This window comes from Hakea prostrata, chromosome 4 (assembly GCF_041222555.1).
Source record: "Hakea prostrata isolate BN-2017 chromosome 4, UWA_Hpros_2, whole genome shotgun sequence".
Taxonomy (NCBI): domain Eukaryota; kingdom Viridiplantae; phylum Streptophyta; class Magnoliopsida; order Proteales; family Proteaceae; genus Hakea; species Hakea prostrata.
This window is the reverse complement of record NC_142603.1, coordinates 51,394,471-51,407,315: the sequence shown is the minus strand read 5'-3', so window position 1 is coordinate 51,407,315 and position 12,845 is coordinate 51,394,471. Positions and strand designations below refer to the sequence as shown.

At 39.9% G+C, this 12,845-nt stretch overlaps 2 protein-coding genes and 1 pseudogene across 3 annotated transcripts; all 3 read left to right on the top strand.

The window, feature by feature from the left end:
* Window positions 1–1,780: 1,780 nt before the first annotated feature.
* Window positions 1,781–7,997, top strand: LOC149019464 (uncharacterized). Of its 2 annotated transcripts, XM_089153465.1 has the most exons (4): window positions 1,781–2,082; window positions 2,555–3,438; window positions 7,380–7,512; window positions 7,671–7,997. In XM_089153465.1, exons 2-4 carry the CDS (start codon window positions 2,904–2,906, stop codon window positions 7,705–7,707), a joined length of 705 nt encoding a protein of 234 aa, XP_089009591.1. In that variant the 5' UTR covers window positions 1,781–2,082; window positions 2,555–2,903; the 3' UTR covers window positions 7,708–7,997. The 2 variants fall into 2 exon arrangements, with proteins under 2 accessions (XP_089009591.1, XP_089009592.1); XM_089153466.1 differs by lacking the exons at window positions 7,380–7,512; window positions 7,671–7,997 and adding an exon at window positions 4,988–5,788.
* A 1,969-nt stretch (window positions 7,998–9,966) lies between these two features.
* Window positions 9,967–11,493, top strand: LOC149019463 (pentatricopeptide repeat-containing protein At2g20540 pseudogene; annotated as a pseudogene).
* Window positions 11,494–12,104: 611 nt separating this feature from the next.
* On the top strand, window positions 12,105–12,743 carry LOC149019462 (uncharacterized). The gene has a single exon (XM_089154094.1). The coding sequence runs from the start codon at window positions 12,105–12,107 to the stop codon at window positions 12,741–12,743; it is 639 nt and encodes a 212-aa protein (XP_089010220.1).
* Window positions 12,744–12,845: the final 102 nt, after the last annotated feature.

Genomic DNA, 12,845 nt, shown 5'->3' with positions numbered 1-12,845 from the left:
TTTTTTTTTTTGGACTCCCATACCGAATATAGTGGTTTAATATTTCTAAACATAACTGAAAGTTTCCTGCTAATAACTACTACCCTTATTAGTAAGCACTGAAAAAAAAAATTAGAGAGCATTTTATTGGGAAAACTAATGTGTACAACAATGTACTTATATGCTAAATAAGTGGCTGAGAAAATAAGTAAAAACTTTTGAAGAATTTTTTTATTTCAAAATCAAGTCTTTAATCACAACATTCTATTTGGCATACAAGTGCATTGCTATGCAAAATTGAGAATTTTTCCCCCTATTTCAGTTGATTATTGTGCTTGTAGGAAACTTGGAATTCACTAGACTTTGTGAGTTTGTAGATTAGCCTACTTTATTCAACATATATTAAATTCATATACATTCAACAACATTATAGCATGCATTAATAAAAAAAATAAAAATAAAAATAAAAAACAGTTTATAAAACAATAGTTATCACTCAGATGAAAGACTCCACAAAACATCCAGATCAGTGTGAAATCTCGTTTGATCATCGCGAATAATGCTATACCCGTCAATAATAAAGTGAAAACTAAGGTTTTATATCAAAGATTTAACGAAAACATGACAAAAATGCTAAGAACTAGGGGAAAGAAGCTCTGGGAGAGGTTTGGAGAGGAGAGAGAAAATCCAAAAAAAGATTTGAATAATTCGAACAAAAATCACCGAAATCCAGCATTTATATTTTCAGCGATAAATTGTGATTTCTTGCAATAAATCTCCGGCTCGAAATTTGGTCATGGTTTCAGTTCGCCATGAACCGAAATCGCCGAATTTCGACAATATTGCGTACCTTGATTTTACTACAAAATGTTTGTCTAATTTGAATTATTTCCATAAATTATTTTATATAGATTATCCTTTCTAAGCACATTTGGCACATTGCCTTTTGAGTCTTAAATCATTGGGACAAAATTGGTAAGGGAATTGTGTTCCCTGGTTTAGAGGTTGGACCATCTCATGAAGGATGGGACTCGTGCTGACGTTGGTTGTATGAATTGTCTATTGACCTTAAAGATTTCACTATAGAATTACAAGAGAAATCGCCTAAAATTTGCGAGAAATAGCCAAAATATTGCAAAAAATCGAGATTTTGCCTATATATCGGTTGATTTAGCCAAAATTTGTGAAATATCGATGAAATTTCAACAATATTTTGCAAAACCGAAGTTCTATTTAGGTTTCAATTCGCCATGAACCAAAACCACCAAAATTCAACGATATTTCACCGAACTTTGGTGATATAACTTACCATCCTGCTATGCAGAGTTGGGGGATTTTTTTGCTTTTTCATTTGATTATTATGCTGGTTGGAAACTTGGAATTCACCGGACTCATGTTCGGGTGCTTCTTGTTGTTTGGTCCATTTTTCGGGTTCATTATTAGACCGGACAAAACCGTCGGGTTGTCCCTTTGCTGACGTCATCCGACCGGTGAGAGAAAATGTACAACGTCTTACTTAAAATTGCCTTCTACAACAGAAGGTTTGACCCACGTGTGCTGCAGCAGACTCACCCAACGCTTACTTATCCACTTCCCATTCAAAATCTACACCGTTTGTCCACAACTATAGTGATTAAAATTAGACAGGTGGCAAAAAAGTTCCTGACATGTGGAACGCGGGACCCATACGGGTCCGCCGACGGTTTTGAAGGAGAGCCCATTCTATCCAAAAACGAAAACAGAAAACAAATAAAACAGCTATTCCATAAACTATTTTCTTCTCTCTGTTACAATCCAAAAACCAAAAACAAAAAAAAAACAGCCCTTCCATAAACTATTTTCTTCTCTCTCCGTCCCCCATCATTTCCCCCATTTCTCGATGCTGAGACTGAGAGGCAAAGCTGTAAAAATCTGGAAATTTCTTTCATAAACCTCACTTTAGCCCGAATTTTTCGCTCTCTATTTCTTTCTTTGGTTCTTCTCATTTAAGTCCTTAAAATTTCGGTTTCAGATCTTTCATGGCTGCTCTGGTTTTCTCCATGAGGAGCCGCTTTTCGTAATCTTGTCTGCGTTGGATCTAGGGCTTCGCTGTGTACTCTTAAGGTATGTAGAATCATCCACCCTCGCTTACAATTTTTTATTGGTTGCATTCCCGAATCTTTCTCAGCAATTGGGGTTCGGTATTATTATTGCGTGCTTTCTTTATGATGCACTTTCCTTTTTTTTCTGGTTGATCTTTTATATTTCTCATCCCGGAAACTACGCTGCAGTTACCTATGATCATGAATGAACTGGGTTCTTGACTTTAAGCATCGTTGGTGCTGCATTCAAAGCTCCAGCTCGTTTTCTTTTAATCCAAGCATTTTTGCTCATTTATGTGACTTTTCTATCTCTGGTTCTGGACCCCTGTGTGATTTTATCGAAAACTTTTGTTGTGGATTGCGTTTCACGTCATCTTTTATCCTTTTAAAGTCATGTGCAAAGCTACATTCCGACTCTTTTCTATGTTTGAGTTTTCTTTTGTTCTTTTCTTTTTCCCCCCTATTTTTTTCATTCGTATAAATTGTCAATGCAGGATTCTGTTTTGTAATTGAAGTTTGGTCAGAGAGCTAAATTTCGGTCATTTCTTCCTGGAGGCGAAGCGCTGTTTGACAGATAAGAAGAGAAGGATTGATTATGATCCTTTAAGGGCTTCTCTTTTTCGCTTTTATTCATAAGGGTTGCTTAATGTCGTTTGGGGTATAGAGATTTGGTGGGTGGTATCCTCATGAAAAGGGAAGCTACTAGATGAGGAGGATAGACTATGTCAATGGAGTTGACTGGAAATATCTGAACTTTAGGTATTGCCAAGCAGTGTGTTCGGTTTCACGACTTACAAGGGGAGGATAAGAAAGCGACTAAGTTGGGCTTATGTGTTATTTAGTATGGCTCTGAGAGAAAGAGATTTTTCTGTTGATCTTGAAAGTGGTGGGACTATTGGTGTGGAAGGAAATAAAGAACCGAGTGCAGGTGCTAAACAAACGAAAAAATTGTTGGGTAGGATATTGAATGGGTTTGTCAACTTTGATGATGCAATGAATGGTGAAGATGGCACAAATTTAGTCAACACTTCAAGTTCTGCTGTTGTTTGTCCTGAAAGTCCAGAAACAGTGACAGACCAAAAATCTAGGGATGAAGAGCCATTGGTCCTTGGGGAAAAGAAGGTGGTAAAGGAGAAACGTAAAAAGAAGACTAGTGCTAAAGCTTCTAAGCCACCACGACCTCCCAGAGGTCCTTCATTGGATGCTGCTGACATGAAGCTGATCCGAGAGATGTCTGAGCTTGCTATGTTAAAGCGGGCAAGAATTGAACGGATGAAAGCATTGAAAAAGATGAAAGCAGCAAAGACAACATCACCAAGTGGCAGCCTGTGTGCTATGGTCATCACCATACTCTTCTGCCTTGTTATAATTTTCCAAGGTATTGTTATCATTTGGAACAAGGGAGCTCATTTGCCTTTCCATGTATAGTTTTGCCCATGTTATGGACATGTTTCTTCTATACCACATTGTAGTTTCTTCGTATTCTTGTACTTGATATTTTTGATAATGCTATAATTTACCCAACGATTTATGGTTGCAGAGGGCCCCATTATTATTGATATTGCCTGCTTTTCTGAATTTTTGAATTCTTCTAGGTGAACTTCTGTTCCAATGTAAGATGGATTTGGGTGTTTGTAGTTTTTTTACGAAGATTTAGGGTCTCCTTACAAGATTTATTGCTAGGGGTGTTCCGTTCTGAATGGTTGATGCCCAAGATCTGTTGGCATATTGACAATCATTTTAGTCAATTTTATTCTCTTAGTCAGAATGTATAATGATAGATAAGGTTTATGGGGGGAAAAAGAAGTTAAACAATATTAGTTCAGTAGTATGGATTATCTACGGTGGATGGCATCTTCAATTTGTAAACTGGAATATCGTGCATCTTTTGATGAGCTCAGTCATGTGGCTAAGTTCATTGATCAGAACAAAATTTTTATCTGATCCCTCATTTCAAATAGCTGAGTTACTAGGATCTCTGAACTGGGTTGCTGGGCGGGTGTTTCCAAGAGCCATAGTTATTTATTAGATATTGCAGAAACTTTATATCGTCCACCTCTACTGTGTAGTTATAAAGATACGCATATATGTTGTAAGGACTGCATGAAGGTATCATTGTAGCATATGCTGAAGGTATCAATCATTTTAAATGCTTGCTCAATTTGGGCATCATCATCTTGCACTTAACCAGTTGATTGGATTGATTGCACTTATGAACAGGAGCAGAGCTTCCCCAGGGCCAGGGAGGGCCATGCCCCCCACCCCCTCTATTTTTTGAAATTTCCCCTCTTGCCCTCTTTTCGTGTGAAATATCAGCACTTGCCCCCCCCCCCCCCTTTCAATATTTTGAAATTCCCCTACCCCTTCCCCATTTTTTTGAAATTTCCCCTCTGGTCCTCTTTCTCTCTGTGAAATATCAGCACTTGGCCCACCAACTGGAGAGAATTTTTAATGTTAAAGACAATGTGGAGAACAGTCATTGTTTTTTGTGTGAAAATTCACTACCTGGCCCCGTCGATGTTAAATCCTGGCTCCACCCCTGCTAATGAAGTTTTTAAATTGTTTAAGTGGCTAAGTTTTGATTTTCTGTTAGTTGTCACTGAGTATTCAAGATCTATGCAAGAGCCTTGTGCAGTGGGTACCTATAAACCTTTGAAGAAGCAACGCAATTGGCCTGAACAGTTTTTGAAGCTTTGTTTTTAATCATTCTCTTTTTAAAGTGTGTTCTTCAACATTTTCTGGCCAGTAGTCGCCATTTTTAAGTCTTAATAGTTTGGATCTGTCATTTATGAACCTATCATTTGCTTTTGTATTTTAGTCGTTTTCTAGCATTTTCTAGTTCTGGTCTGTTAAAATTATCCCACTGATGCATTCAGTGATTTTAGTTTAAAACACTAAAATAAATCTGCATGTATTTCGGTTTTCAGGTTTCCTTGGTTCCCATACATCAAGCCCATAGACGTTTCGGCATCCAATTTCATCCAGTAGATCCTTTTACCACTTCCTCTCGAGTCTTCTTTTGCTTTCATAACATTGGAAATTGATAATCTACAAGTTACCTCAATTGCTTGATAGATCTAAGTTGTGAAGCCTATCTGTATTTGCCTTCTGTTTCCCTTTCTGTGGCTTATACATATGGGCTACCATCTTGGAAATCTTGTCCCACTTCTGACCTTTGCATTACTGGTTATAAATGTTATCACCTTCTTGTGCTGTCCCTTGGGCATGTGACTTATGCTTAGCTGTTGGATATTCTGCTCAACCAAAGGCCAAGCAGAAGAATGAGTTCTCATTCTTATGTCATATATGGTGGGCTAGGAGCCAATGTCATTGTTATTCTGCTCTAGTTTTAACCCAGATAAGAGGTTTGAATCATAAATATGAGTTCTCATTCTTTTGTCGTATATGGTGGGCTAGGAGCCAATGTCATTGTTATTCTGCTCTAGTTTTAAACCCAGATAAGAGGTGTGAATCATAACTTATAATATGTGGTAATGATCTATCTTGCAAAGAAGGTAAATAATTATTGGGATTGAAGAAATGTTACATAAGAAGCTGGTTGATAGTTGGATCTGGCCTATGTTGAGACTGCTAGATCTGTTCTTAAGTTGTTTCAAATTCCATGGAATAAAGCAAGCCTATTAGGCTGGTAGCCTTTAGCTTCATGGTTCCCTATCCATGTGCATGTCCATCTAGCTGATAATCTTTTTTTTTTTTTTTTTCCAAAATCTTAATCCAACTAAGTGTTGGCTACACATTAGTTGATTGTTATCTTAATGTTTTTTCAAGGTGATCTGTGGAGCATGTCATGCCTAGAATCCAGTTTTCCACTTGAGTCCAAGCTCCAAATCGTCTATCTTAGGTTACTGGCCAATACTTTCTTTTAGAACCGGAACTGATACGTTTCTGCTACTTCTCCCTTTCTCATGGTTTGACATATCTGATCTACAGTTGCATGTCTTGTATTTGAACCCTTTGGCCATAAAGCATTTAATCCAAAACCACCGAGCTTTAAAGGAATTATCTACCAAATTACATCTGCTCATAGAACAGAAATTCAATGCTTTCATCCCTTGTAAGCCCAGAGAGAAACTGAGGAATAAGAAAGATGACTAGGCTGTGAATGTGGAGGCTAGAGTTTTTATTTTTTGGATGAATAAAATATCATTACCAAAACCCAAGGAGAAAAGAATGTTCAAGAGAGGAAAGAGAAGCGGGGTGGTGGTGGGGGGGGGGAGGAAAAAAATTTGCCTTTAGCTACTAGACTGAAAAGTGGAATCTAAAGCCCAAGTTACAACAATAAACCTGTTCCATGGGATATCGCCAACAGTGGGGTGAAAAAATCAAATGCAACTTAGAGGTGACATCAACGCAGATGGCTTTTCAAGTCGAGTCCAGAGACCTAGAGTTGGAGATCCATCTCCTAAGGTTACAGTCTGACCAAAGGTGGTGGAAAAAAATTTGCCTTTAGCTACTAGACTGAAAAGTGGAATCTAAAGCCCAAGTTACAACAATAAACCTGTTCCATGGGATATCGCCAACAGTGGGGTGAAAAAATCAAATGCAACTTAGAGGTGACATCAACGCAGATGGCTTTTCAAGTCGAGTCCAGAGACCTAGAGTTGGAGATCCATCTCCTAAGGTTACAGTCTGACCAAAGGTGGTGGACAGTTGCTCAAACAACCAGCTTATTTAGTTGGTCACAGATGGAATCACTGGAAAAGGACCTCAAAGACCAATCCCTAGCAAACCCGAAAGAGTGCTTGGGGCAAGACCAAATGGAGGCAGAGGCTTTCCCCCAGGGTGAGCGGGAGAAATGGCAGGTGAAGAAGAGGTGCTCAATGTTCTCAAAGCCATTCCAGCAAAGAATGCAGTTAGGACGAGCAACGATATGGCGATGAATAAGGAAAAACTGCATGGGTAGACAAAGGCTGAACGTTCTCCAGAGGGTGAGAGAGTGGACACTAGAGTTAGACAGTGACTTTACCCCTCCCCTTCTAGTCAGTAGAAACCTCTTCTGCTTACCCTAGGTACTGGTAAGAAATGCCATTACCCCGTGGGTAAACCTATTTTAAGGTCATATTCTGGATACTCAATGCACATGATAATCATTTACCAATTTATATTGAATACTGATAGGTTTTTTACTCTTGCCCTCCAAAAGAGGGTCAGGTATGGTTAATAAATAGGTTTCACTTGCAGCCCTTAAGCTGACATAACTGGTTGGCAATGTTGTACAAGAAATATACGTATTTATACACACATGGACATATAGTTTGAATTAGTATTCTTATTCATGTTTTAAGGTTTTTATTGCAGGAATGTCCTCCAAAAGCAGCTCGGGTGTCAGACTCCAGGGATCTCCTGAATCTGCTGTTGGATTGATTTCAATTCAATATAATAAGAATCTTCCTGATAGTGATGCTAATGGAATCAGTGCCCGGTCACCCAAGTAGGTTTCTAATCCTTCTTTTTCCTTTTTGAACTGCTTGGTTAAACTTAATACCATAAGAAGCATTGATGGCGTTTTTTTTCCCTTCATTGCATTAGTTATGCAAATTCTTCTACAGTCTTGCAGGAATGTATTTTCATTTTGTTTTTAAATTGCAGTTTCATCAATCAGGTTGCTGGGTCTAATTCCCGGTAAGACGAGAGAAAAGGTGCTGGATGAAATGGAACACCCTTCAGAATTATGAACGTGCTAATGAGGTCCTCCCATAGAATATTAATAGGTGCTCCTTTCCAGTTTTGGTACACAGATACAGGTTTGCATCCTTATCTCATTGTGGACTGAAGCACATAACAACTCTCTTTGAAGATTCTGGTTGGTCTGTATATATATGTATTAATTTTGCTTAATGCGGCTGGAAAGCTTTGGGGAAGTTGATTGCCCTTGTACAGTAAGCAGAGAACTAAGATTTAAGCTAATGAACTATGAAACAGCTCTTGTTCCTTCTATTCTTGTTGATAATGAAATTTGGAAGGGATATTTTCTCCCTGGTTTGTCCATCAGGATTTTGACTTTCGACTAATAATGCTTAGGTGATCAGATTGTATCTTACGGATGGGATGGTTGGAGCAAGTTCTTATATAGGTTGTTGAATGGATCAGGAGTTGTGCCTGAAAAAGTCTTTTTATGAATGTTTTACTCTTACCATTAAAGGTCAGTTCAGTTGGCAATGGCCGACGCCTTCCATTGGCAGGTTGGGGTTCAATCTTCTGTGATGGTATATGTAATAGTGTTTACCTCTATTCCCAATAAGTTACTCTAAAAGGGTTCAAAAGGGTTTCCATTAGTCTGTGTTTGATATTTTAGTTGTACAAACAACAAAACATTGCGACTTGGTTTCTCATTTGCAACAAGGGAAGCTAAAAGTTCAGGAAGGTAGAGAGTGAGCTGTTTTCCTCTTCAATGATGAAATGAAAAAAAATTAATTTGTAAAGGACTTGCCAAAAGAAGGTAGAGAGTGAGCTGTTTAACTCTTCAATGATGAAATGAAAAAAATTAATTTGTGAAGGACTTACCAAAGTAAACGTGTAAAAGCAATAAAATAGCCAATATAAGCACTGTTGGCGTGATTAGATCTTCCTATTAACAAAAGTTGATTTGTTGAAATTTGTATTATATATTTACTTCCCAAAGTGGCCTCCTTGTCATAGGATTTCGTTGGTGCCCTTGTAGATGTTCCACAACTAGGATGTTTCGCCTCTTCTTGGTAAGATTTCAACATACTTACATGAAAGATTGGATGGATCTTGAACGGACCTTTATGCCAACGAATCGGTCCTTTCCGCACCTTTCGCAAAGGCTTGAATTGTTGGGGTAGTAACCTTACCATGATTACGTCCCCTCTTTCGAAGCTTGCGGGTCGTTTCTCCTTGTCGGTCCACTTAGGATGACCCTGTCTATTGCATGTATGACAGTTTGGTTGCTTTCCGCTTCTTGATTGGGTGTGAACCTTATGTTTTCATGCCGTGTGTCTGTACTTTTCTTTCTTAATGAATGAAGTACTTTTTACCCAAAAAAAAAAAAACTTTTTATTAAAAAGAAAAAAAGTGAATGAGAGATTTCTACAAGGACTTTAGCACCTCACTGAATCTAGATTACTATATTTATTCTCTTCTTAAATTCAACAAGTATCCATACTAGGGTTCTTGGGACGTTAAGAGCTTCTAGCCTCTAGGGCAGCTTTTGGTGACCTTATTTCTGGCAGGACATTGAACCATTGGTGCATGTAACAAGAGAAGTTGCAGAAGTCAAATAGGCAAATCCGGATTCATCCCTATCCACTTTTTGCCAATCAAGTTATACTTCATAAGGTATTTGGATTTTTATCGGCTCCTGTGCTGATATGGTGCAGTTTCCTCCTATAGATCGCTGGATTGTCGACATGTGTAATATTCTAATCCTATGATTGTAATTCAACAAAAAGTAAACCTAGGTCTTGCTTGGGGTGCTGCATAATTAACGCGCAGCACCCAGCGGCATACGATCTAGATTGAAACTCAGGTCGAGATGAACGCTCATTTTGCACAAATTGTAGAAAATAGCTTTTGTTAAACGAATGATTAGAATGAAATCTCGATCCTTGTTTTGATCTCGACTGTGTGCTGTGCATTACTGCACAATACTCGAAGCAAATTTCATTTATTTATTTATTTATTTATTTATTTTGGTATTCCATTTACCTATCTATCTGTAAACCAGCTTTTTCCCTTTATATTTGTATTTCATATGATCATCACAATTGTCAGTATTGTGAAGTCGGATTTCCGAGTCCCTCGCCGGAGGCGGGAAGACTAGATTCGGGCGTTCCTGTATCCATTTCTCGTCACCTTGTGATCGTGATGTTGGTGTTAGGGTTTAAGCACAAGGTTGCAGCTGCAGAAGGATTAAGAGTTGAGGATGAGCATCCAAGTAACCAAGCAGTTGCAGGCCCATATAATAATCGCCGGACATCAACTTCAGGAAGAACACTACCTCCGAAATCTCATCGCCTTCTCCGACGCTTCATCTCTGCACTATGCTCGCCTCATCTTCTCCAACATTCTTTCCCCATCAACCGTACTCTACAACACCATGATCAGAGCATGCGCTTCCAGCTCCAATCCTTCTCAAGCATTACATCTCTACAACAAAATGCAGAGTGAAGGCCCTCCCCCGAACAACTACACTTACCCTTTCTTGCTTAAGTCGTGTTCCATTATCCACCACCTCCTCAAAGGCAAAGAGACTCATTGCCAAATTATCAAGCACGGTTTTCACTCCGATGTCTTCATCCAGAACTCGTTGATCCACCTCTACGGCTGCAACGCCGAGATCGTCTTGGCGAATCGAGTCTTCCAGGAGATGGGCTTTGATAGGGACATTGTTTCGTGGACCACTTTGGTGAGTTGCCTGGCGAATTTCTCCTCTATCAAGTCGGCACGTAATTTGTTCGATAAAATGCCGACGAGAACGGTGGTTTCCTACAGTGCCATGATCTCCGGTTATGTTCGAGTTGGGCATTTTAAGGAAGCACTAGACCTGTTTCGCGATTTGCAAATGTCAGGCATGGAACCAAACGATTCTACAATCATGGGTGTTCTTTGTGCGTGCGCCAATCTTGGGGCAATGGATGTGGGGCGGTGGATTCATTCGTATATCTGCAACCGAAAAGGGAGGATTGCTGATACCCGAATTAATACAGCACTCATAGATATGTACTTCAAATGTGGAAGCATAGAAGACGCACTGCATGTCTTCTTGGAAACCAAAGAGAAGTTGGTAGGTGAATGGACAGCAATGATATCTGGAATGGCCATGCATGGTCTTGGCCATAAATCCATCGAGATATTCGAAGAAATGCTGCGCTGTGGAATCAAACCCAATGTGGTGACTTTCGTGGCGTTGCTTTCTGGATGCACTCATGCCGGATTGGTAAAGGAAGGTCTGGTGTATTTTGAGAGGATGAAAGGTGAGTTTGGGATAGAACCCAGAATTGAGCATTTAGGTTGTGTGGTTGATCTGCTTGGCAGGTCTGGACAGATAGAACAGGCACTTCAATTCATCTGGGAGATGCCCCTGGAAGCTAATGCCGCCATCTGGGGTGCTCTTTTGAATGCCTGTAGGGTACACAAGAACATAGAGATTGCCGAAATAGCCGCTGGGTGGTTGGTTAAAGAGCAGCCATGGAATGGAGCTCTGTACATGGCTCTGATGAGTATGTATGGAGAGGTTGGGAAATGGGACTGCGTGGAGAAAGTGAAGCAGAAGATGAGTGAGGCTGGTTGTCGAAAGAATCCTGGCTGTAGCTTGGTTGAAGTGAATGGCATCTGTTATGAGTTTGTGGTGGGTGATACATCAAAACCTTACGTTTTGGAACTGTGTTTGAATTTGGGTCAATTGATCATGAAATTTAATGAATATAGAAACTACAATGATGTTTACTAGATCCACACATTTGCACCAACCGAATGGTGAGTAGCCATCTACACTTAGGAGGACAGGTCATTCTGTCACAGGCTCACAGCCAACCCTCAAACATAGAACAAGTTCAGTTCAGGACTAACTCACTCAGCTTTCAGCATTCTTGTGATCGACAGGTTTCTCAATTCCATGAAATTTTTATCTTCACCTACAGAACTGGAAAACCTTAGGTTCCCAGTTTCCACAGTCCGTGCAAATTGCTAACTCAAGAGGATAACAACTTCGACGACTGGCTACAGAATTTTAAGGTGGTCAGACCTACTCAATGTTGCGAGATTGCAAGACCAACGAAGCTACGCTAGTCACACTGATCTGGTAATACCTGTGGTGCCCAATGTTAGGCGGACTCACGTGAGTTCTATTACACAATCAAAGATTGATTGAATTGACAATGACTAATAACTAGAGCAGCGTGGCACGCCTCCCCGCTTGGTTACCATCCCCCAAATGAACCAAAGCTCCATCGTTTTATTAAAAGCTGGAAATTTCTTAGTAAGGAGAAAAAGAGCTCCAAGGAGTTAGCGGGCTTGGCATCATACTTGTGCTGGAATATCTGGAAGGATCGAAACAGGTTTATGTTTGATGGGTCATCAATACAGCCTGATGTGACGGCATGTAGAGCGGTGAAGGAATGGGAGACTTTCCTTCAGGCCAAACAACTCATCCTCACCTCAAGCCCAAGTGAAGTGGTCCAGAAGCGGAAAGTGGATCAGAGACCCAAATGGAGGGCACCAATAGAACCTTACTTCAAGCTAAATTCAGATGCGAGTCTTAACTCTAATGGTTCAGGCATTGGATTTATCATTAGAACCCATACGGGAGAGGTTCGCCTTGCAGTTTCTGACCCAGTCCGGTTTGGTGATGTTTTGCTGGGGGAGGCCTTAGCAATGAGAGAAGGTCTTATATTGGCCATTGGTGAAGGAATTGACTATATTATTGCTGATTCTGATAGCTTGGAACTCATAAATTCCATTAATGGAAGTATGCCAACAGCCGTAGTAGCAAGAGAGGTTGTATCGGACATTATCCAGTTGGGTTTGTCCATTGTGGATTGTAAGTTTTCTTATGTTCCCAGGTTAGGTAACAGTGCGGCTGACCGCCTGGCTAGGAAGGGCACGTCTGTTTCAGGGAGGACGTTCTGGCCACTTTCCAATCCCTGGTTCCTTGACTCGACGGAGTTAAGCCCAATGTGTTGTTCCCGTCTTTCTCAATAGAAGTTTAATTACCAAAAAAAAAAAAAGGACAATGACTAATAACTAATGCCTCTTAGTGAGATTGACCTCCACATGTAACAGTTTCCTCTGCTAGTAAATTGA

What these genes read in the sequence shown, in the direction of transcription:
- LOC149019464 (XM_089153465.1), top strand. Translation starts at nt 2,904, where the DNA reads ATGGCTCTGAGAGAAAGAGATTTTTCTGTTGATCTTGAAAGTGGTGGG. An exon ending in CCTTGTTATAATTTTCCAAG is followed by an intron (nt 3,439 to 7,379) that starts GTATTGTTATCA and finishes TTTTTATTGCAG; the next exon opens with GAATGTCCTCCAAAAGCAGC. An exon ending in ATCAGTGCCCGGTCACCCAA is followed by an intron (nt 7,513 to 7,670) that starts GTAGGTTTCTAA and finishes TTTAAATTGCAG; the next exon opens with TTTCATCAATCAGGTTGCTG.
- LOC149019462 (XM_089154094.1), top strand. Translation starts at nt 12,105, where the DNA reads ATGTTTGATGGGTCATCAATACAGCCTGATGTGACGGCATGTAGAGCG.